This window comes from Meleagris gallopavo, chromosome 1 (assembly GCF_000146605.3).
Source record: "Meleagris gallopavo isolate NT-WF06-2002-E0010 breed Aviagen turkey brand Nicholas breeding stock chromosome 1, Turkey_5.1, whole genome shotgun sequence".
NCBI classification, from domain to species: domain Eukaryota; kingdom Metazoa; phylum Chordata; class Aves; order Galliformes; family Phasianidae; genus Meleagris; species Meleagris gallopavo.
Genome location: NC_015011.2, coordinates 64,937,706 through 64,962,527, shown reverse-complemented (window position 1 = coordinate 64,962,527; position 24,822 = coordinate 64,937,706). Strand labels below are relative to the sequence as shown.

The following is a 24,822-nucleotide window of genomic DNA, read 5'->3' as shown; positions in this document are numbered from 1 at the left end:
CTATAAATTGCTAGGAAATGGTGGTTTACGAACTGCCCAAAGAAAGACTGACAGTTTGGCGTGTGTGGCCAATACCCAGGGGGTGATTCTGGTTCTATCATTTAGTGTGTCTGCAGGCAGGCAGATTTTCTGAAGGGATGTTCACTGCTCGCAGTCTCTGCTTTTTTTCTACCTAGGGTAAATTGGAGAATTATGTCTATGAGGTGCACCCATCTTTCCCACCAAGCAAAGCTGGCTTCCAGGACCTCAGGATTTCATAGCACGGGGTATGTTAGAACTATCCAGTACACACATTCACGTAATGCAGCATAACATGAAGACTACTACATTCAAAATGACATTTTATATTGCTGGAATTTTGAAAGAGAACATGGGAAATGGAAAATAACCATTTTATAGTGCTTATCAGCATTTCATCCCAAAGCACTTTTCTAATGCCAAGTTTTACCTCCTTTTACAGACAGCAAAACTATGTGTTGCACATATGTATTTTTACCAAGGTCAGAGAGTGGCAAAATGCTGAAGTTTTGTTGATTCTTGGCCTCAGTCACTGGCTCAAGGGCAAATTCCTCCTCGATAAGAACACACTGCTTGTTCACAGGGCTGTACTGCCAAGCCACTGTACAGCACCAAGCAGAACTGTGTCTGTTTTCCATAATATAAGCTGTGATGCTGTCACTGATAACTCAGGTATAAAATCGAGATTAGTTGTGATACAAAACTCAAGATAGTTCTGTCCTTTGCAATATTCTCTGGCTGAAATGCAACAAATATGAATACATGTTAATTATTCTTGTGTGGCACAGTATTTTAGATTTAAGTAGAGTTATGCGTGGCTATTACTCACAGATATTCAAAACTCCCAAAAATTCCTTTAAGAGCACTTGAGAACATGGGAGAATACACAACTGTGATGTGAAATTTGGCCCTAATAAATCTTGTTCTAAAGCCTCTGTATTTTTCAATTTTTAATAATTGTCTAATGCTATAGATGACACCCACTGAACAAAAGAATCCAGCTCCAGATCCAGCATTCCACAGCCTTCTGGATGCTTGGTTATTTCCCCAAATTTCTGACAAGAACAAATAACCTTCACCCAGTGCAATAAGGTCTTGTTGCATCTGCTACACAGGGAGGCAACTCACAACTGTTGAGAGGATGGCCAAACCCTCAGCTAGCAACTAGAACCTTCAGGATAAAAACAGGCTTTGTGTTTGCAGAGAAGGGGATGGCTAAATTGTTCTCCAGAGACGATCAGTTTTATTGAAGTCCCACTATTTCTGTAGTTCTATACAGAAGTAGGAAGATCTGAACCTTAGGGAAAATACTGTCTGCCTGGTTAATTTGCTTTTGCTTTGCAGGCAAATATGATGATAACTTCATTACACCAATCCACTACTAATCAACAATGAAAGAGTAGTGTTTTAGAGTTCATCAAATACAAGCAATATTAATGGCACAGTTAGAAAGGAAACACTGCCTTTTTGTTAGCTAATTATTCACATCGAGACTAAGAACAGACTTTAAAGGCATTCAAGTGGCATTAGGTATGTTACCCAAGTTGCAGTTGTTATTGCTTTGTGGAGAAATCAATGTGAAGAACAAATTTCTATTAACTTAAATTGCAGAAGCATGCAGACCAAACATCAGGAGTACTCCTGCATAAAACAAGACACTTAAATACAGGGAAAAGTAGTTCTAGAAATTTTGGTACCTTAAAAATCAATTCCATCTTTATTAACTTATTACAGAAATCTCTAACAAACTTGTATTCAAATAATAATATTAATAATAGAAAACTGTACAGACAGGAGTGATCCAGAACTTAGTTCCATATGGTCCCAGTAAATAATGTCATATAGTGAGGTGTTCAGATCCTTATACAAATAACAGCATCACCTACTGTCACAATTGTTTGGTTTTTTTTTTTTTTAAATGTATCAGAACTGCTGAAGTTGAATAAGGGGTTTCACTTTAACCTATCATATTTAACCTGTACATGGTTCTCTTATGAGAGGAGAATATAGAGTACTTCCCTCACTATCTTTGGTACTTGGAAAGGTATAGAATTGAAAATGTCTTTTGCAGGAACTGCTCTGGCAGTTGAGATGCTCAGACCTTTCCTCCAGGCAGCCAAACTTTTCTTCCCTTTCTGAGAGCATTAAGGTAAGATCTCACCAGGCACTGTTCGGGAGTTGAATATATTCATGTAGAAATCTATTAGTAGTTCAGTGAAGAGATTCAGAGGCACCAGAGCACTCAGAGAGGCTGTTCCTTTAGATGGCCAGATCAAATTCAAGCCAAAGACACAGGCCAGGCTGGATGCTGTCATTCTGTTGTATATGCTCTCCTGGGAAACCTGAAAAATAAAAACATAAACTGGTACATTGGAGGCACACACCCTGTGACTGAGAGACAAAAGACCCTAGCACATCAAGAATGAGCCATGATGAACATAGATGTTAACGACAGGTACATCACTGGCTTCCTAAATGCCTGAGGACTGACCATGCAGCTGAAAGGTAATGGGGCCACCAGGGTCTGTAACCCTCAAGTACAAGAAAAAATGTCAGTAAGTCAAGCAAAAAGCCTGCACTGATTCCTTATGCTAGGAAAATTAATTGTGTTGGGTTTTCTATATGGAATATGTTGTTATTTCTGCTGGAGGGCAGGGAAGGATGGCAGAAACAGCTACTCCATCTGCTTGTGCTATGTCCTTTACAGAATAAAACTCCAGAATTCTGAAACTGTTTGCAAGGATTTAGAAATATTTTTTTTCCCACTGATGCATGACTTTCACTTCTAAATACCTCCACATCCCCCTAATTCCCCTGATGCAATGGAGGTGAAAATAGATTGTAAAGAAGACATGCAGCACTGAACTCTGCTCTCTATCGAGGTGATGTGTCCTAAACATATCTGTGGATGTGAATCCTAACGTAGGAAGCAGAAATAATTTTCTTTCCTGTATAAATTTGTCAGGGCATTTGTGATGTTTTGCCTCTCCTGCACTGTGTGGTTGGTATCTAAAGCCCAATACAGTCTGGGTGATAAGTTCCCTGTTACTGCAAAGGGCCAGCAATTTGAATGTGCTTTCATTCTTCCTGACATTCCTCCTGACACCCTCCTTGATTATGAGGTGGATAAAGAATTGAGTGAGTGGTCATAGCCAGAAGGTTGTTGTCAGTGGTTCTATACAAGTGCTCTTCAACATCTTTATCAATGAGGTAGGACAGTGGGATTAAGTGTACCCTCTGCAAATTGTACTCTCTGCAAAGTGTACCCTCTGATGACACCTAGATGAGTAGTACAGTTGACACAATGACACAATCATCCAAAGGGAGCTGGACATGTTCAAAAAGCAGGCATACAAGAATCTAGTAAGATTTAACAAGGCCAGTGCAGGGTGTTGCACTTGGATCAAGGCAATCTCAGATATAAGTACAGACTGAGAGAAGGACTCCTAGTGAGCAGCCCTGCAGAGAAGGCTTGGGGGTCACACAGAATCACAGAATGGCCAGAGTTAGAAGGGACCTCAAGGATTATGAATCTCCAGCCCCCCTGCCACATGCAGGGCCACCAACCTCCACATTTAATACTAGACCAGGCTGCCCAGGCCCCATCCAATCTGGCCTTCAACACCTCTAGGGACAGAGCATCCACAAGCTCTCTGGGCAGCCTGTTCCAGCACCTCACCACTCTCTCTGTAAAGAACTTCCCCCTGACATCCAACCTAAATCTTCCCTCCCTCAACTTAAAACCATTTCCCCTTGTCCTGCTGTTATCTACCCTTTCAAAGAGCTGATTCCCCTCCTGTCTGTGGCTCCCTTTAGGTACTGAAAGGCTGCAATGAGGTCACCCCGCAGCCTTCTTTTCTCCAGGCTGAACAAGTCCAGCTCCCTCAGCCTGTCTTCGTAGGAGAGGTGCTCCAGTCCCCTGATCATCTTCATGGCTCTCATCTGGACCCTCTCCAACAGCTCCCTGTCTTTCTTGATGGGTCCTGATGGATGAAAAGCTGGACAAGAGCCAGCAGTGTGTGTTTGCAGCCCAGAAGATTAACAGTATCCTGGGCTGCATCAAAGAGGGGTGAACAACAGGGAGAGGGAGGTGATTGTCACCCTCCCTCTGCCCTTGTGCAGCCCCATCTGGAATACTTTGTCCAAGTCTGCTGTTCCCAGTACAGGAAGGATACAGAGCTGTTGGAGCAGACCCAGAGGAAAGCCATGAAGATGAACAAAAGGCTGGAGCACCTCTTCTATGAAGAAAGGCTGAGGGAATTGGTTTTTTAACTTGGAGAAGAGAAGATTCCAGTGAGACCTTATTGTGGCCTTCCAGTACTTAAAGGAAGATTAAAAGAAGGAAGGGAAACAACTTTTTCCAGGATCTGATGGTGGTAGGAAAAAGGGGCATTACTTAAAACTAAAAGAGGGGAAAATTAGATTAGATGTTAGGAAGAATTTTTTTATTCAGAGTGGTGGTGGTGAGGTGATTGAACAGGTTGCCCAGACAGACTATGGATGCCCATCTCTGAAGGCATTCAAGACCAGATTGGGATCCTGGCAGCCTGATCTAGTGGCTGGCAAAGTGGCCCATAGCAGGAGAGTTGCAGCTAGATGATCTTTAAGGTCCTCTCCTCTAAGATCTAAGTTACTCCATGATTCTATGACATTATTAGTTCAGCCACTTCTTCCCAGGCTGATTGCTGCAGTTTCTCATTGGCAATAAGAATATGGTCTATAACTGTAATATGGTCTAAACTGTAATGTATAGGTTGCTCTGAAGTTGTCAACCTGGAATAGAATGGGGAAGTATCAGTTAAATATTCCTGTGTACTACAATTTCAAGTGAAACAGGAAAGCAAGAACCTGTGCTTATCAGCATCTCTCCATTTCTGGCTTTTCCATAGGGTCTCCTGAAAAGATGGCTTAGTAGTATTATGGAAAGTCTGATGGCACAAGAGAAAAAATCTAAGGAATGCTACAATTATGTGAGCAGATACATAAACTTCCCTCTAATCAGTAACAGGGTTTTCATTTCCCTCTGTCTCCAGCTCCTCGGTTTTCTACCTACCAAGAAGCCTGCTTGGTAAGCCAAGAAGGGATATAAAATCCTTTAGACATGCATGCAAGATGCTTTTTTTTCGTTAGGAGACATGAAGAAACACGTATGTGCCAAAAGGTTAGCATTTTCTTCCTAACCACATTTTTTTGTTGCAGTAAGAGGTATTACTTTTCCTTCCAATCTTTGCCTTAACCACCTAGGCCGTTAGAGATACAACAGTGCTACAAATATTAAAGGATTCAATTGATTCTAAGGTCATGAAGCAGGGCTGGATAAAGGAAGGGAGTTTTAATAAGGGTATACTGTTGCCATAATCACCTTTTCAGAGGATTGAGTTCACAACGTGAGAATAAGGGTCATCAGATTAAACAGCGATGCCTGCTCCATGACCTTATGCAAAACCCACATCATTCTCTCTTGAGTATGAACTGCGTAGAGCTTGCTGACCTCCACATAATGCTCTCAACATGCTATTTAACTATACAGGAAAAAAAAAAAAAAGCAGCAAGCTACTTTCATACACTTAATATGCTTCAGATGAGATCAGCTTAAAGAAGAGTTCATTGTACTACAGCAGGATAGCAAACACTAAACTGCTACCAAAGTAACTGATAAGGAAAAATAATTAGGATGATGATAATCATTCTGTTAACAAGGAGACACAGACATAAGTGTCATCCTGATGAAAATGGCCTTTGAATAGAGCTAAATGTGATAGGTTAAGAACTGATGTTTTGGCTCTAAGGTCAAGTGACCCATCCTGGCTACATCCATTGAGGGCAATGTTGTACCAAGCAGCCTCTATGACTTAGAACAAATTATTTTTGGCATTTCTTTCACTAGGAAGTCTCAAAAATAATGTGAGAGCTCTGCTGCAGCCCCTCTCATTAGTGTTTTTTATAGCATGAAAACAAACACATTTGCTGCATATCCTAGGGGAGGTACTTTAGGTATAGATAAGTACCTTTGACAGCACAAAAGCAATTTGTATAGTACTGGAGGACAGAAAAAGGTGGAAGGAGCCACACCTGTTGCAGTCATGTTTTTCCTAGTTGATAGGGGTGTTCCCTGGCACACTATCCTGCTGGCTGTGTGCAGGCGCTGTCTTGGAATGCTAGCTGAAATACATCCAGCTCAAATTTGCTGCTTCCTTCAAATGCCATTTCTTCAGTCCAAAGCAACAGCACTGCAACTTGCTGATAGAATTAGTTTTGTTTTGTTTTTTTTTTGTTAATTCTCAGTCAGCTGTCACATAGAATATTTCTAACCCCAAGATGAAACCACCTCTTTCAGTCCGATATAACCTCATGAACATTTCAAGGAGGCAGACAATGTAGAAACAATAAACAAAAATACCCATGACACAGCCTCTCCCCTGAGAATGAAAATACATAACATAAAATAAAACAGTGATTATATCTGAGGCAGAGCTACACCGTCTTGTCTGTGAGTCATCAATTAGCCTGACACTCAAGAATTCAAGGAAGACATAGCATGTCGTTTTATTACAAATTGCAGAGCAATCCTTACCTCAGCAGATTAGAGAAAACACGTGCAACTGAAACCTACTCTGTCTCCACAATAATCTTGCTGGCTCAACAAGAACTGCAAGCAAGGAAGCCCTTTCAAAGAATGACAGAAATCCTGAGTTGGAAAGGATTCACAAGGATAATTAATTCCAGCTCCTAGCTGCAAGTAGGACCACTCAAAATTCAAACCCTATACTGAGAACACGATCCAAATGCTTCTTGAACTCTGCCAGACTGAGGCCATGACCACTGCCCTGAGGAGCCTGTCCCATCGATGATCACCCCTTGATGAACTTCTTAATTTCCAAACTGACCATCTCCTGTTGCATCTCCATGCCTTTCTCTCAAGTCCTGTCACTGTCAACAGAGAGAAGGTCTGGAGCACCTCTCCTATGAAGAAAGGTTCAGGGAGCTGGGTTTGTTCAGCTTGGAGAAGGCTCCAGGGAGTCTTCATTGAAATCCTCAAATATTTGAAGGGAGCTTATAAGCAGGAGAGAGAACCATTTTCACATGGTCCAATAATTATAGGATGAGCAGGAATGGCTTTAAACTAAAAGAGGGGAAAATTAGATTAGATTAGGAAAATTAGATTAATCTAATTAGATTCTTTACTCAGAGGCTGTTGAGGCATTGCAACAGGTCGCCCAGAGAAGTTATAGATGCCCCACCCACAGAGGCATTCAAGGTCAGGTTGGATGGGGCCCCGTCCATGATGGTGGCTGGAACTAGAAGATCTCTAAGGTCCCTTCCAACCTAAGCAATTCCATTATTAGATGATTCTAAGAGATCAGTGCCTGCCCCTCCACTCCCCCTCTCCTGAGAAAGCTGTAGGCCACCATGAGGCCTCCCCTCCGCCTCCTCTTCTCAAGGCTGAAGAAACCAAGGGGCCTCAGCCACTCCTCACACATCTTTCCCACTAAACCCTTCACCAGCTTTGTAGCCCTCCTTTGGACACTCTGTAATAGTTTGAAGCCCTTCTTGTATTGTTGTGCCCAAAACTGCACACAGTGCAGAGCAGAGCAGAGCCTGACCAGCTAGTAGTGCTGTGCCTGATGCACCAACGGGTACAGTTGGCCCTTCTGGCTGCCAGGGCACCCTGTTGACTCATGTTCAACTTACTGACAACCAGAATCCCCAGATCCCTTTCAGCAGAGTTGCTCTCCAGTCTCTCATCACCTGTTCATCCCTCCCTGAGGGGATCTGGCTTCAAGCTATTTCAACTCTTCCAGTAATCCAATACCAGATTTCTTTCTCAAACATCACAATCAAATCCACTCCCTTGACAGCACTATCATGGGCAATTAGTATTTTCTTCCCACACAAGGCCATCCAAGATCAGCACTTTTTGGTCTCTTCTAAGTAGCTCATATCCAGAGATGTGCTCTAAGAAATACAAACGACATATTTAACATTTGGACTAACTGCCTAGACTCTTTTTTTGATTCCATCACAAAATTGCTATCACCATTTCAAGTAAGAATACGCTTGCTCTATCGATTTCATAAGCTAATAAAAGACAATTCTCTAAGGACCTACATTTTGTCTTTGAAGACATCTGAACATCACAGAAAAGTGACAAGAAAGACCTACACAATTCCAGCTCATTGTTCTCTTTAACTAGGACATGTATAGAAAAATCATTAAGTAGTGACAAATTATATAGAAAACAAGTCATCTAGGAATCTTTTCTAGCCTTCAGATAAAATCTGTAAATTCCTATGCTAATAATTAAAAGTAAACACTGAAGATTTAGTGCCACATCAACAAATGTAAAAATATATGTCCATCATGCAAGAGTCAGCTTCCCGCAGCAAAACTGTATCAGTATTTTGATTCCACATATATTCATTCCAGCACCCTCTTGGACACTGCAGGAGGGACACTAGTCTGCCACTATTTTACATAATGAAATTAAATAGTGATATGATAGAAGGTAGAAACATCCAATTGCTATACATTTTAAAATTATAAGGAAATCATCACCTTTGAACTTTGTACACACAATTATTGACAGAACCCATTTCACATTTTCAGAAGAAAACTACGAGATGTTAAATATCAACCCAATATCAACCCATTTCAAATTTTCAGAAGAAAACTACTAGATATTAAATATCCCTCAAAACTTACTGGAAATGCAAGTTTCTATCCCCGCTCTCTGCTAACCTTGTAGAGGTGCCAACTGCTTGTGTCTGCTTCATCACGCTCAATCATCTTTCCCAATGTGACCCATCCCCCAGCCATCTCCAAGCTTTACTGGTGCTAATTACACTTTTAAATTGGACAAGTGATTGTGATAAAACACTAATTCAAAGCAATTCAGAGCTTTTTTTTTCCCCCCTCAGCTTGTACTTGGCTTTAACTATGGTGCTTCAGTTTCAGATCTGAAATGTAGCTCACATGCCACAAAACCTTGTTTATTTTTTTCTATTTGCTCCATATTGACATTTTGAAATTGGCACAGTTTTGCAATAGCTGCTTGAGACAAGTCAGCCATCATTCTTCTTCATAAGGCATGGATAAAGGGACAGAAAGATATAGTAAAGAATGGGGAATATATGAGCTGCCCCTCACTTCTAGTTGTCTGATTTTGCCTACAGACCTCAGTCCACGCTGGAGCTTCAGATCCCTCTCTAGCAGTCACATGCACTGCAAAATGGAAACAGCATAGACCTTTCACAGCATCCTGGGCTCATTACTGGCAAAATAACTGCCAGTCTAAGATTAAGAAGTATGGACGTATTTTTGAAATGCAAATCTTTTACTTCTGTAGAAGTTACACTGCCTTGCTGTAATGCCCTTGGAGTAGAAGTAGTCATTTCATTCAGCTGGGGGGCTGAGACTGCAGAGAAAATACTACTGTTTTTTTCCTTCTTCCACAAGCCTGTATCAAACTTACAGTATTAAAAACCTACATCCAATGATTACAATTCATTCCACTTCATGAAATTACCACAAGTATCTCTAGCACTACTCAAGGTTGAGCTCATGGAAGAATTAAATTGGCTCATGTATGTAAGAAGGTTGATGCTTGCAGGTAAGAACTAGGATTAGTGGTAGAGCAGTCTACATTTGAATTATGTCAGCTTGTGGAGTGCACTAATCTGCAGTGAATAAAAACCTCTAGCTTTGAGATTGCTTCACATTCCCTTGACCTTTCCACATGCAAATATTCCCCAAGACATTAAAGATGAAAAGCTATGGATCAGCAAAAATTGCAGAGCTGAACGCTAACATCAATTTGACATGTTGCCTTATATAACAAGGAATACTCAAAAATAATGCTATATTCTGTTGCCCAATTACAGAAAACACTATGTCGTACTTTTGCACACCTCATTAACATCTCAAGTGCTCAGCTCTTAAGAAGTGCATCGAGATGGTCCATCTATTACTGGAACAAAGTCACTTACACAATTCATAATACTGAGGAGATATATCAGTTGCTAAAATAATAGCAAATGACATGAGGATTTTCTTAACAGCATTAGAGTTCAACTAAGGAGCAGTAAATGAACATATGAATATTACAACAACCTTGCAAGTGTTGTCAGTGCAAGGGTCATATCAACGTGTTTTCTTTGATCTTGCTTTTCTGTAATGTTTCAGTACAAAAAAAAAAGGATTAAATATCCTTCTTTTTGAAATATGCTAATAGCTAGAATATGGCAAACATAGTTGTAACCCAATAACAATTAATGAGGAGGAAAATAAATGTCATTCCACATCTGTCATTACTTTGATAGGCTCTTAAGTCTTCTGAAGGCTAGATCCTTTTATTTAGATATCAGCTAAACCAGAATTCTCAGTTTTAGGCACCTGGGCTTGAAAAATGCAATTTGAAAATGGTAATACACTGAATAAGATGGGACGGAGGAAAAATTACACTCCTATTACTGTCTTTTCCTGCAGAACTGGCAACAACAGGATGACTATAACTGAGGTTCCCCAAAGTCCCAAACTTGTTGGAATATGAATAACAATTAAAAAATGATTCATTTATTCTGAACACCAAAATGCTGCAAAAGGGCATGATTAAATATTTTTGTTTGAGAATGTACTAAGTTGCAGAATTAAAGGCTATTTTAAACAGGAAAATGTTGTTTTTAAAGTAAAATATAAAATATTTTGCTGATTACTTTCCTAAAGGTCACCAATATTTTTTTATAATTTTCCAAAGTGACACAAATATATAATTAAAGTTTTAAGTGCCAGAATTTACACTTTGGGGAAAAATTCACTTTACGTACTTTTCCTGCATCACTAAAAGTTACTCAACTACTATTTTTAATATTTTTCACTCCAAAACAGGAAAAAAAGTCACTAAAACATACATTAGTTAAGGGGCAATGGAGCAGAGCGGACTTTTAAATATTCCAGTGAAGGCACAGTTTTATTTAAATTCACATAGTACTATTTCTTACATGTAGAGAATTTCATGGTGACTGTATGGCTGAGACCACTGTTTAGCACAAAGCTTTATTAGATTTAAAGAAATGATTGGCTGTACTTTTGGAATTTTTTCCTATATACTCACCATATGGAGAAAGCATATCAGATATTTCAGAACAATGTAATTGTGTTCAGGAAGTCCTTGAATAATTTGTTTACATCTGGTTACTCGTAAACAGCTCTCCACACCTGCAATATCAAAGTCAGTCTTAAATTAACCCAGAAGCATCAACGTATTACCAAGAAATAACACCTTATTTATATCACCTGGAATTACTTCAGCTATCTGTCTGTAGAACTGACCACAAAAATCACCTTTATCAGTGTCTATCCCCATGATAGTAGGTTGGGCTGCCTCTTAGGATAAGCCTACCGTATTTAGTATTTTCAAATATATGGCTAAGACTAACTTCCAGAATATTTTCCCCACTCAGTGAAGTAGCCAAGGTCTTGTTTTGAATCCCATTATCTCTTCATGCAGTGTATCCAGATGTCTACTTTTTATACCTTAATTTTATTCTTGCTGAGACTTGGTCCTGCAAAGTTCTCTTTTGGCACTCTACTAACTCCAAACACACTTCTGTGATTCGGTTGGAAACTTCTTTCTTGGACAAAGATTTATGAGATGGACATTTGGGTGAGTAAGAATTTTCTAGAGATGAGCCAAATCAGATTCATTAACGCATTTCTACAGATAGGCAGAACTGGAACCAGACCCCAGACTCAGTGAAACATTCTGATTGAGAATATGCTAGCACTGGAATACATTTTGAATGTTGTTCCAAATGATTTTATTACTATTATTTTTCCTGGAATATTTTAATAAATTTCGTACTGGAAGTTCAACATCTAGCTGGAAAAAGTACTCATGATTACAGCCATATCTGACCTAACCAGCTTATTTGTGCTAATGTTTTTTCTCCATTTGTTCCATTTTTCTCTCTCTCCTTGACGTAGCTAGAGATTCATATAAGTATGTCTGCAGGCACAAAATTCCAGCATGTTAGAAGTTCCCTTAAGCTCTGATTTAAATACATGAAGCTATGCCCCGGTGAGCTGCGTTGATATTTTTACTACTGCAGAGCTATCAGTTCCAGTGAGACAAAAAATGTGAGTCACAAGAATTTTTTTGTCAGCCTTCTGCAGGGAAAATAATTCAGAAAGTGTAGCAATACTGGGCAGAGGAACTCGTCAGCAGCATTCACAGCCATATAAGAAGTTCTTTGAAAACTACAAGCTTAAAGTTCCAATTCCTTTTTTTTAATTTTCCAGCTCCTGTCAATACCTCTTGTAAAAATGTTTCAGGTGAGACACTAAGGAGAAAAGCTTCACTATAATTTCAAAGTATTGTAAAGCAGTGATAATGTATTTTTGGGTTTGTGGGTTAAGAGATATAATAGATACATCACACAGAAGCCAGAATGAGAATTTTCAAATCATTCCAAGACAGCTGTCTGCATTCACACCTCTTCAGAGCTCCCTTCTGCACTGTATTCACACAGAATATAACTTTGCTGCAGTCCAGAATGGCTCTCAGGCTTAGCATCTTTAAAAAGTAGGATGTCACCATAATATCAAGAAACAATAGTGGACATCACACTGTGTAACAAAAAAGCCCAAGGAGAAATTCTCTTTAACTGCATTTTTCAAAAACATATTTTGCCAACATTTAAAACACTGATAAACCAAAATAACATGGGATGAAAGATTTTTTGCTAGTTTTCCTAGCAAAAAACCTCAGCATTACTAGGACAATGCATTGCTCTCAGGTTCTTTTCAGATGTTTTCTTTTTTTAATTAGCTCTAGCAAAAAGTAACTTACTGTACAGAAAGACAGAAGATTAATGCAATAAAAATTATAATTCCCCTATCCCTTTCCCAAACTTCTCTATTCTTTACTCTGTTCTCTATCCTTATTCCCTCAATTTCTACAACCAACCTGTGAAGAGATTTTTTTTTTAACATGCTGAGATAGTCACTCTGTAGATCGATTAATTTTTTATTTTAATGACTTTTGACAAAATACTTCATAGGTGTGAATGCACCTGATTTTGCCTGCCTCCTTAGCCTTCAGGGTAATTTCAGCTATATTTGATAAAAGAGGCTGGGGGTCCCAAGTACAGAAGGAATTAGGTTATCTTTTAATTCTCGCAGATAGTTACCAAACTTCTAATCACTGCACATGTTTTGCTTGTTTGTTTTTTCATTTGTAAGTCCTATATGACAAAGTAGTATCCAAAATGGCAGTAATATTCATAAAAATTTTGGACATTTCTTGTTTGAGCAACTTGTGCTTTGGAAAAAAAGATCTTTCCAATTTACTGCAGGGTTCACAGCTCTGCCCCACAAAAGCTGTAAGAAAAGTAATTTCAATTTTTGGTGTGTGTGTAAAAGCAGATTTTTATTCTCCCCACACTGCCAGCAGGGAGAATTGATTAGAAAAAAAAAAAAGAAAGAAGAGAACAGTGTCCAAGGACTGATTTTTCAAGCTGCTTTTCTATAGAGGATAGACTTCTGGTATTGTGCTGTCATCCACCTGCAGGTAGCTGCCAACATTTAAACTGTTGGGACAATTAGATCAGATTTGAGAGAGGAGCAGGTCAATGTCTTTTATAAGCCCTGCATTTTGTGGAATTAGGTAACTGAGTAGAGAGGGCAGGTCATAAAGATGCCCCAACCATGAAAATACGGTGCAGTGTGATATGAGTTCTCTCTGGGCATTAGAGAAGACAAAAGAAAGCTCATGTTTGAGATGGAAATCCATGGGAATCCAGGCTTCATTAGCTCTGCTAGTCACAGGGCTATTTCTTCTTACATTCCTCCGAATGCACAGAGTGAAAAAACACTGAGAGTGAACATTGTTATCAGGGTATCAGGCAGCGTAAATACAGGGAATACAAGAAGAATGATAGAGAAGATAACTTATTTACCATAGTTATTATAGAGTCTGTAACATCTACAAAAACATTCTCTAAAAATATGTGTTTGTATTTTTGTACTGACGGTTAAGCCAAACCCCAAAAAAGAACAGTGAAGGTGCTAGGTGCCTTGTATATCCAGTAGGGAGCTACATGCCCGTTTTCTGAGCCTTTATGATACTCAGCAAAACAGCAGAGATTCTGACTCCCATGTTTCAAACTCCTTGACAAGATACTTTATCCACCTCTTCTGGGTGGAATCCCACCTCGTAATAGTACAGATTATGTCACTGTACATTAATAGCTGCAGTGAAGGCACTAATACAGTTACATACCCACAACTGAGCCATGGTTAGCAAGCAGCAGTGAATTAGCAAGGTACAGTTTAATTAGCTGTATGAATTTTCCTAAAACTGGATTAATACTCACTGGTAATTCCAACAATAGGATCATAACACTCGAAGGTTAGCAATGGCTGAGGAAGTTCCCTAAGGAAGGTCTTTAGGATAACAGCAGGAACATGGATGTCATGATAGTCATCAAAATTTACAGGCTTGCCTAAAAGGAGGAAAAAAAGAAGTGTGTTTAATCAGATGTTTTACTTATTCTCTGAACTACTGTACAAACCTGTTTCACACCATGATTAGATAACTCACTGGCTTTCCAGAAGGTGGTAACTCCTACAGTCTTCTCTTCATATTTTTCAAGGCTTTATTAATCTTGCTGTAAGTGATCCTCTCTTTAAACGCATACCATAAAATTACTTCATGAGGAAGTCACTGACTTTCAAAATGACTTCATTACATTTCATAAATTATTATGTAAAATTGTACTCCTTTGCCATAGCCACGGAAGAATACCAGAGGCAAAATGACATGAAGGCACTATACTTGGCATTTTTAACTAACTGCAGTGACTCAAACTGCACAAAGGTAATACGAGTGTCTGAGAAACCAGACCATTTTTTACTGAAACCTCAACATTTTTCAGTTGCTACAGTTTTTGAAAACTCTGACATCAGTTAATGACTCATTATTCAGTAAGCTTCAAGCTATCTTTTGAGCTTCTGTACTAGTGTTCTTATTGTACTTTAGATTATAAATGACTTTATGATTAACTAATTATTAAAAAAAATACCTAACGTCTCTGCTTCATCATTTGAGACAAGATCAATAAAGCCCTCACGCTGTTATTAACCTGTGGCAATTTTTGTAATGGCAGCTTACCCTGGTTGTAGAGCTTCTGAACATCTTTGATAGTCTGGATGCTGGCTGACCTTCTGAAGAGGCCCTCTACTTGTAGTCCTGAAAAATACAGTTAATGTCCCATTGGTAACAGATGTCACACTCTTGTTTTGCTTCACAGATTCAATTGAAAACAGAGCAGAGGAAGAAGGTTTGGGAACAAACCTGCTTGGTACAGTCACTGTACAAAACACTGTAGCAGTGCCTAAAGCATTTTCTTTAATGCCACTCATAGAAGTACTACTGCCTTTACATAAGTGTTTTACAAGTGTCATGTCAACGATATTCTTTTCTTTAAAAGTACTTTTCAATAGTGCCTCACCCTCACTCGGTTTATCTGCAAACAGCCACACCTGCTGTTCTGCTGTTCTAATTTAAACACCTTAAAGCCTTTAGCAAGCTAAAGAGAGTATTTGCAAAAATTTCCTGAGCTGCTACTACCGTCAGTGGGTGAGACAAGATGTCAGTTAGGGGATGCTTTACAGCATCTTTGAATTGAGGAGTCCTTATTACTGGAGGGATATTGGTCTCTCCACCTTCAAGGTACTTTTGAGCAGACCACTGCTTCTTCCACCTCTCTCTGGAAATCAATGGGACTTCAGACTCTGCCTGCCCATGGTATTTTGAAATACCTAATTCTAATCTTGCTAGGCATCTCTGAAATATGCCTTTCATGTCTTTAACTGAAATCTGTTTTCAGGTACAGAGGAAAAATGTCAACAAGCTGCATACAGACAAGGATTGAAATTGGATAATAGCTTTCAAAGTAAGTTATTTGATTTATAATGCAAAACAGTATTGGGACAAGATGTTTTACTTTTTTGAGACATGCAGTGCTTCTTGCTTTTGAGTTTGGTAAAATCATCATTTCCTTCTCTGTCTCCCTCTCTGGTTTGTATTATTCCTTCCGCTTAGTAGGAAATACAATTTGGCTCACATGTAGTTTCAAATTGAGATTCCCACTGGAAGCACAGTCACCTAAAATATTAGGCTTTCTGACAAAACACAGCAAAAATAGTAGTCTTTTTGAGAAGGGTGGCAGACCACCCACTGACTTGAAGAGGCTGTCGTTTGTTTTCTTTACATTAATGTGGAAGAGCAGATGATTGACTTCTTTATTTTTTCATGCTAATCTTTCAGCTGCTAAGCAGTCAGACTGAAAGTTATGCTTGTGTATCTCAACTGAAGTATGTGCACATCTATTTGCATCATCAAGAGTTGTTATGTTATGGTTCAAGAAAAATCTGGAGTCATGCACTGACATACACTAATATACTAGGATAGAATCATAGAATCACCAAGGTTGGAAAAGACCTCTAAGATCATCCAGTTGAACCATCCACGTATCACCAATATTTCACGCTAAACCATGTCCCTCAGTGCAACATCTAAACGTTTCTTGAACACCTCCAGGATCATCAGTGACTCCACCATATCCCTGGCAACTCACTCCAGAGCCTGACCACTCTTTCAGAGAAGAAGTATTTCCTAACATCCAACCTGAATCTTCCTTGGCACAACTTGAGGCCATTTCCCCTTGTCCTATTGCCAGATATTGTCATTCTTGTAAATTCACACAAGTTGCATACAAAAGTATATTTTATACATGAAAAACTAATAAATGCAAAATTCCTTAATTGACCTTCTCCTGATAGAATGGTATTTAGCATTATTTACATGACTTCAGATCAGTATATTAGAATTGATAATGTAGTACTGAAGTAAATTTTCAGATGCGTTTCAGAGACTTTTGCAAAGAAGCCCTAGGTCTACTTAAAAGTGGCCCTTTCACTAGAATTAGAAGCTTATCTGGAACTTAATATTGCACCTAATTTTTTTCTGAGCATGTATGTTCCCACTTCTTAAACTCCAGTTTAAATATTAAAACTTTAACTTATGCCTTCAAATCTGGAAGGTGTATGAAATCTTGTACTACGTGAGGAAGGCCATGTGTGTGCTTACTAAAGGAACCTAATGAATGGTGATTATGATCTATTTGAATGATTGTTTAACTCTCAACCAGATCATGTTCAGTTGAATAAAGTTACTGTAAATGATATCACTGTAGTAAAACTGTTCCTTTAGATTTATAGTGCAACCTGTCTAAAGGCATGGCTTTGGAAGTGGCAGCTCTGAAAAGATAGCTTGTCAAGGCATTGTCCTCAGCAAACAACAAATGCAATAACTTTCTTAGAATTTGTAGAATTTTATTTTGGCTGTAAGTGGACTGTAGGTTTTCTATAGAAACATATCTTTCAGAAGATGGACATTATAAATACTTAAAATTTGGTTTGCTGGAAGTGGTTTAATAGTTAATGCTTTAATCTGATGTTAGTCTCACTGTATAAACTAAAGTGTAATAAATATCCATTTTTAACATGTGTATCCCTTTATTGGCTGTGCTTTCAAGAGTCTAATTAAAGACATGAATCTCCAGTGCAGACAGCAGCTGTACTTGTCTGGTTCTGCATCCCATCAATGTTACTGTGATGGCACTCTGCTCTTGCTGGATATGTTGTTTGGAAGCCCTTGGGAGGAGAAAACAACTATTTCCTCATTTGCAGAAGTGTAGGATACATGTGAAATTTGTGGTACTTTCAGAATTAAATTTCCAGAGCAGCTGAAACTGGATCAATATACCATAAATTGTTTTACCACAGGTAGTAATAACCAAATACCAATGTAGGTATTTCTACTCCTTACATTTGTGGATATCTACATGTACAACCTATTCAAATGACATGACTAATTAAATGTAGGCTAGAGCAACAATTCTTAGAGATAAAGAAAGATACACTCTCAAGTAAAGAAACTACAACAACAAGAGTCTTCTTGTATAAAAACGCTTAAAACAGAAAACAACTACAGTGATTTTTAAATAAAGCACAGGTAATGTCCTCAGCCCTCAAGTAAACAGAGATATGGGTCATCTGCAATAATGTTATTGAAGGTGGAAAACAATGAGCCTATGTAGAAAGGCCTTCTGCAATAATTCTTTCTGACTTGCGTCATACATATGAACTGAGTGGGATTCTTTTTTAAGAAGTCCACAAGCCTGTTATTTACTCTCAGTGCTTTCTGCACTTCAGGAGGGCCTGGCATTTGAATGTCAGTGCTGCACAGCATTTCCCACATCATCTAACCCAAAGCTCCCAACAGGAGTCTCCTAATAAGGGATGGGAAAGGGAAAAGAGACCTGAAGCCTCTTACCAGTGATTCAACTGTGAAGGGTAAGTATTCAGCCTGACACACAACCAGGACATACATTTGCCAATCCTGGCTCCGGCTCCTCCTGTTCAGCCAATAATGGGGAAAAATCAGCCCATAGTACTACCATAATTAAGCACTGTTTAGAGCTAGGTGCTCCCACTAAAGTGAAATTAATCACTCTGTCTCCTTTTTTGCAGACACAGTTCATGTCAGAGCCACCAACGTTAAAGGAAACAAAATTGACCGAAGACGATCCTGGTCATTTCACATAATACATACTTTTCTATCCTTTCAAGAATGTGTTTTGACTTAGATGACTCAGTATTATGTTAGCAATATTCTTCAATCAAATTCTATTTACAGCCCAATTCATATCAGCTAATTCTTTATTTTGGTTGAAATTTTTTTTGTGTGTGTATGTACAAGTTGAACTATTTTGCCATTAAAGGCATGGGTAACCAATTCCATACAAAAATCAGACTAACAGTGCTTGCCAGACCACTGCTAGCTGATGACTGGCATTAACAACAGTTCTGATAAACATGCAGCTGCACATGACTCAAATATTCCATCAATGCTGCAGAACTGCTATTGAGATAACACAAACTGCTCCATGCCCCTTGTGCATAAAAACAGATAAATAGACGGACGGATAGATGGACAGACAGACATAAAGATCAGTAGAATTTTGCTACCCTGCCCTCAGTACTCTGGACCAAAGTGAGTAAAATTTTATTTTAAATATTAAATACTAGAGAGAAAAACATAGTAATATGACTGAAGAAGAAGCCATCTGTATTCAATGAAAAGTGATCCTGAGATTGAGAACTTAGCTGAGTAATTATTTAAATGTCAGTAATCATAAATGAAAACAGGCAGGCACTTCATTCCACACTAAAATAAGATGGGTTTTACCATAGTAGACAAAATTTTACAGTACAGTGACACAATTGTGTCATACTCTGAATTAATAAACTGTTGCTAAAAATACTTAACCCCTTTCTGCCTCCCCGATCAGTTGTTCCAAAGGAAAAACACAGAAAATCAAAACAGATAAATTAAAGCTGCACATGCTGACACGTTGCTGAAAACTTGTCAAAGAAAGGGAGACATGAAAATTGCATTCTTTTTCTTTCAATCATCTGGCATCAAAATTCTTTGTTAATTTGTCTGCTTTCACATGAGAAACAGGAATGAATGAGCATCTGAATTCTTTCTATCCAAAACTGAGTTTGGAAATGTTTCTTTCAATTGTTTGTCCTGCCAAGTTTCAGGAAGCATCCATCCTAACTGGGAATTAGTTTTCATCCTCACTGACACAACTGATTCAGGCTTCTTCTTCCAGATTCTAATAAGAATCCCTTTTAAAAATCAGAACTTGTTTATTTCTACCATGCAGACTGACTAATATATATCATATTTCAACTGTCCACATTGACTGTAATCTCTTAATTGTCTAACGTGGTAGGAATGAAGAATTTTTATATTTAAGATAAATTTGGGATATATATTTTTTAAAGTAAGAATACATTACAAGTTTTAGGAGTGGGTTACACGGTTTCCCTATACACTGTGCAACAAATATGGAGCAAGTGATCATAATGCCTGCGGTTTGTAAATGATTTGCTCTGCAAGACGGTACAGAAATTCAAGGATAGAGAGAAAGTACAGTTCCAGCCCTATGGCAAAGCCGCTGCAGCAAGGATTTAGAACAGTGTATCCTTCCAAGAATCCAAAGTGTGTTTTTGTCTTTGCAGTTTCGAACAGCACAGCCTAGCCTTTGGATTTATGAATGAATAATCTCAGTTTACGCTTGGTACCTCCAAACATAATTTATTTACAATGTTTGAGCATTGAAAACACAAACTGTGCTTATTACACGGTCCATTTTTATTTGATGACACATGAACCGGTCTTAAGATTTATATAATCTCCATTATCCCTAGGTAAAGACTTTCTCATCAAAACAGAAAGAACTAAGAACTCAGAAATGTTTGTGTGACCAATGTCAAGCTTTCCCAGTGTTGCATTTTTAAAAGCTATTTGATTGATTACAAGAAGTGGAGGCCAGGAGGTAAACTCACTAAGCTGCAGCAATCCAAACGTATTCAGAATGTATAACTATCCATCTCTACCCATTCTGTCTCACCATCAGGATGCATTCATTCATATTAAAAAACTGAACCAAAATTTTGTCCATCAGCGAGATTTGTTGTGTTTCATGAAGAGGATAAGCAAGAAAGATTAATTGCTGTTTACCACTGCTTTTGCTGTCAAACAGATAAAGGACAGCTTTAGTTGCTACCATAATCATACCATAGGACCTTTACTACTTTATTATTAAACTTCTATGGCACGGTTATTATCATTGCATTTAGGATTCTTTGTCATCACCCAGGACTCTCCTGTGGTACTATCAGAGGACACGGAACAAAAAGTTTGTGCTACAAAGCACTAGCAGTCGACAAAAGAGATGAGGTAAGAGAGAAAGACTCAGTAATGAGGACTACTGTGACATAATTTTCCTTTAGGGGACAGTTATCTATTTTGTTTCTGTAATTTTGCAAGCAATTCCTTCACCATGACTTTTATTGGCTAGTTCCATCACTTCTGAGCTGTTGCTGATCTCAAATGGTCTCTTCAGTTTCTATGTAATTTTCTGTAGCTGTTCACTTATTTGCCTACTCTTGAGAACATAAACGTTATCAAATTTTGCAAATTTTAGTAGTTAGCTTTGGCTTTAAATTGCTTAAAACACAAACAAGGACAGAGTTTGTATCTCTAAATGCATTGGAATAATAATCCTACTTTTACGTTTCAAACTGGTAATCTGCTTTAAGCCAGTAAAAATGACAGTATGCTACTACTTCAGATAGGGTTTAAGGATACTTCTGCCCCTTATAATCTCTTTAACACCTTCATAAGGGTCAGAAGAGTACAGATTATACCCACCTTTACAATGAATCAAATAAAAATTCCCTTAAAAACTGTTCTGTGACTTCCAGATGTTGGAGTGCTTGCTCACAGAATATGGATTTTGCCATGCATCTTCGCTTTTATTGTATATCAGTTAGTCCCTTCAAACTGTGGCTCAGTTAAAGAACTAAAGGAATGTAGTGAATTGTATTAACACTGGTCTAAACAAGACCCCAAACCAACACTCACACACTACCGAGCTTTTAATTTCACACGACACACTTAAATAAAGAGTATTACTTTTCTAGAACAAAAAGACATGTAAGCAAAAGGCATGAAAGGAATTGGTGAGACACCTAACTAAGCATAAAGGAAAAGCACACATCTGAGCCCTACAGTCCCCAATGCACATGGCTGTTAGTCCCCTCTGCCCTGCCAGGATGCTGCAGGCAGCACCTGTGGCTGCAGCCATTCTCATATCCCCAAGCATCATGGGCATGTTTAAAGGTACAGCCTCCATAGCACGGCATTACATACATCCCTGCTTACAAAAATAGTCTGTTAGAAGAGTCAGCTTCCATCAGCAACTCACTTCAGCGCTAGGTAGGTTGCTGAGGACATGTGGAGGCATATTAACCATAGAAAAAATGACTGCCCTGTGGCATAAACTGGGTTTGTCTGAGAAAAAGGTCTGCGCAAAAAGCATCAAGATCATTACCACCAAAGGAATGACACCAGGTTATGAACACGTATGAATTGTTCTGACAAGAGAGTGAATATTTAATTAAGCAAGGTAATTTCTCAAGGCACAGTAGAGATAAGGTAGTACACAAAAATCTTATTTAGTGTAAGCACAAGCCAAGCCTAAACTAGATAGATGAACAGAGGTTGAGCGGGGAAGAAAGTCCTTGTTACTATGAAAATCTGCTCACAGATGAGCTCTTTTAAATCGATCTTGCCAAGGCCTGACAAAATCATCAGCTCACTTTTGAAATTAAGAAAACTTCTCTGTTTTGGTCCAGAAGATGATCAGAATTTGTCTGCTAAGATTTTGCAGTACTTGATGACTTTTTTCATAGGCCACTCTGAAGTAATGCATCCTATTTATTTCCATGGAAACTACAACAGAGCAAAATAACACTATTTGATAGAGCAAGTTCTCAGCTACAAAACCAAAAGCTAACCCCTGATAATTCTATGGGGACTGAAACTATGCCAAAAATCAAATGGAAAAGATAATGACAGTGAATTTCTGCCACTTCTGGAAGATGAGCTGAAGTTTTCGCTGCACTCACAGCTGCGTCTGGAGTGCAAAGAATGCTGCCAGTCAGCCTGCAGGGCTGTCAGCACCAGAACCAACACGCACTGAGGCTGATGGCAGAACTGAGATATTCCAGATTTAGATAAAGAGTTAAAATCAGAGCAGACAGCAAGTACTACAGATACCTGCACACTTATAAACAAGTGCAAAAAAATGCATGTCTATCACCTACTGCTAACAGCCTTGGCGTGGCAGGTACTTGGCTTTCAAGAATCAGCTGGCTGAAAATGTCAGCAAATGCTATACCTGACAAGCCGTCTCCATAACTGAGAAATCTGGTTAGAGGACATGTCCTTGTGATAGGGAATATGTCAGCTCAGAACAAACCCATGCTTAGCTGGAAGAAGCCAGCCCTGGCAGATCTGATGGCCTTCCTTCCTGGGGACACAGAAGGACAGAAAGATGGGGAAAAGTGAGACAGGCTAGCGAGTGTGAGGCTGAACTACAGATCAGTGCTCAGCATCACTGTGCTACCAACTTGCACGGATGCACAAAGCAGGACAAGAACAGATGAAGATTTAGCCAAAAAAAGAGGATGTTTGGAGAAAACCCAAGGATGATTACTGCTTTCAGAATAACAAGCTTTCATCTCAGAGGCATTCTGCAATGATAAGTTTGAGCCAAATCTTCTCTTTAATCAGAACCATGAAAGCTGAAACCTTGGTGGCTTTTTTAAATTTATTTGGTTTTGTTTTGTTTTTGTTTTAAATTTCTGTATTGTGCAATAGGAATGGTGGCTTCAGAAAACTAAGCTGGACCCAACAAATGGTGGGGTGGAGGTGTCCGATACTGTTGTAGTTGCTACGAGACAAAACATAAAGAAAAACATCAAGAATAACAAGAAATGGACCTTTTGTTTTCAATCATAACAACAGGTTACTAATGAAACTTTGGTCACCAGCAAAATACAACTCCTTTAAAATCTTCAAACAGGTGCAAGGAAGTGTAAGATAAGCAAACTATCCTCTCTCTATACAGTCAGAAGTTTAAATCAATTGACATTTTTAGTGATTAAACTTTCACTCAATCTCTCAGTAATAACAGCCATGAGAAGTAGTGATATCTGTGCACGTTCATCCTTGTTTTAGTTCTCCTGATTCCCGTGGATTACTGAGTAAGAAGTATTTGCCTAGTAAGATAAGCTAAATGTACGTAAGTATGATTGTTTCATAACATCTAAAACATGAAAAAAACTGGCTTTCATCTGCAGATGAGGCATGCACTGATCCACTACACATGCTCTAATCATCCATTTACAATTATAATTACAGGGATTGTCTCAAACTGCCAGTCACTTGCCTTCAACATTCTTAGTAGTGAACTATTTACATTCCACCCATCTAACAACAATGCATTTGAAACAAGCTGCATCTGAAAAGTTTTCATCTTTAAGGTGCCTGAAGCAGCATATCCAGAATATCAGAATAGTTTTATGAGCTTTAGTGTAATGCTGAATTAGGACCTAGAGGCCTTCAGTAAAGTTTTTTTGGGGGCTCTCCATGTACTGCAGATCAGTAGATACCTTGAATAGCACAACTGGCACCACTCCAATCCTTGGCCTTTGGTTTGTACAGGTATTTTGAAGATAAATCACCAATTTCAGTAGGCTAGCAGCTGGCTGTTCTGTATACAAGGAAGCCTACAAAAGCTGTGCTCTGCTGTTTGTGAACTGAAAGCAGGTATCCACTGCAATGGATCTCCCTCTTAATCTCCTATACGCATCATTAAATTTCATGCAAGATATGAAAACCAAACAAAAATAAAATGTGCAATAAAATGTTCTTATTTACTACAGGAGAAACTAAAATATGAAGGAGCATAGTCCAGCAATGTGGGAAAGATGCTGTGTAGTCTGTCCTCATTTAAACCAGCATGATCTTGCACTGATACAAATGAAGACAGGATTGCTCAAGGGAATCTGCAACACAGCTGAAAAGTAAAGTTTTTCTTCACATTCCTTCCTCTCTCTTTTCACAAACTATTCAGTGCAAGTTTTAAAAAATGTTTAATATTTCTCTCTTAAGGTTCAAATAAACTGAAATCAAATTCTAGTGACAACAGTTAAAACAGACAGACATCAACACTGAACACATTTGAACAAGTTTAAACACATCCGAAAGGAAAATGTACCTGTTCAGATTAGCAGCTCAAGAATGCAGTTGAGGATGGG

General features: G+C 38.7%; 1 protein-coding gene across 2 annotated transcripts in view; it reads right to left on the bottom strand.

The window, feature by feature from the left end:
• Window positions 1–1,923: 1,923 nt before the first annotated feature.
• ARHGAP8 (Rho GTPase activating protein 8) overlaps window positions 1,924–24,822 on the bottom strand; it is a 46,159-nt gene continuing 23,260 nt past the window's right edge. For both annotated transcript variants that reach the window (XM_010715251.3, XM_010715256.3), the window contains exons 7-10: window positions 15,188–15,265; window positions 14,391–14,519; window positions 11,129–11,232; window positions 1,924–2,360 (exon numbers count right to left, since the gene is read on the bottom strand). In XM_010715251.3, the coding sequence (XP_010713553.1) occupies window positions 2,163–2,360; window positions 11,129–11,232; window positions 14,391–14,519; window positions 15,188–15,265 (509 nt within the window). In that variant the 3' untranslated portion in view covers window positions 1,924–2,162. The remainder of the gene's footprint in view (window positions 2,361–11,128; window positions 11,233–14,390; window positions 14,520–15,187; window positions 15,266–24,822) is intronic.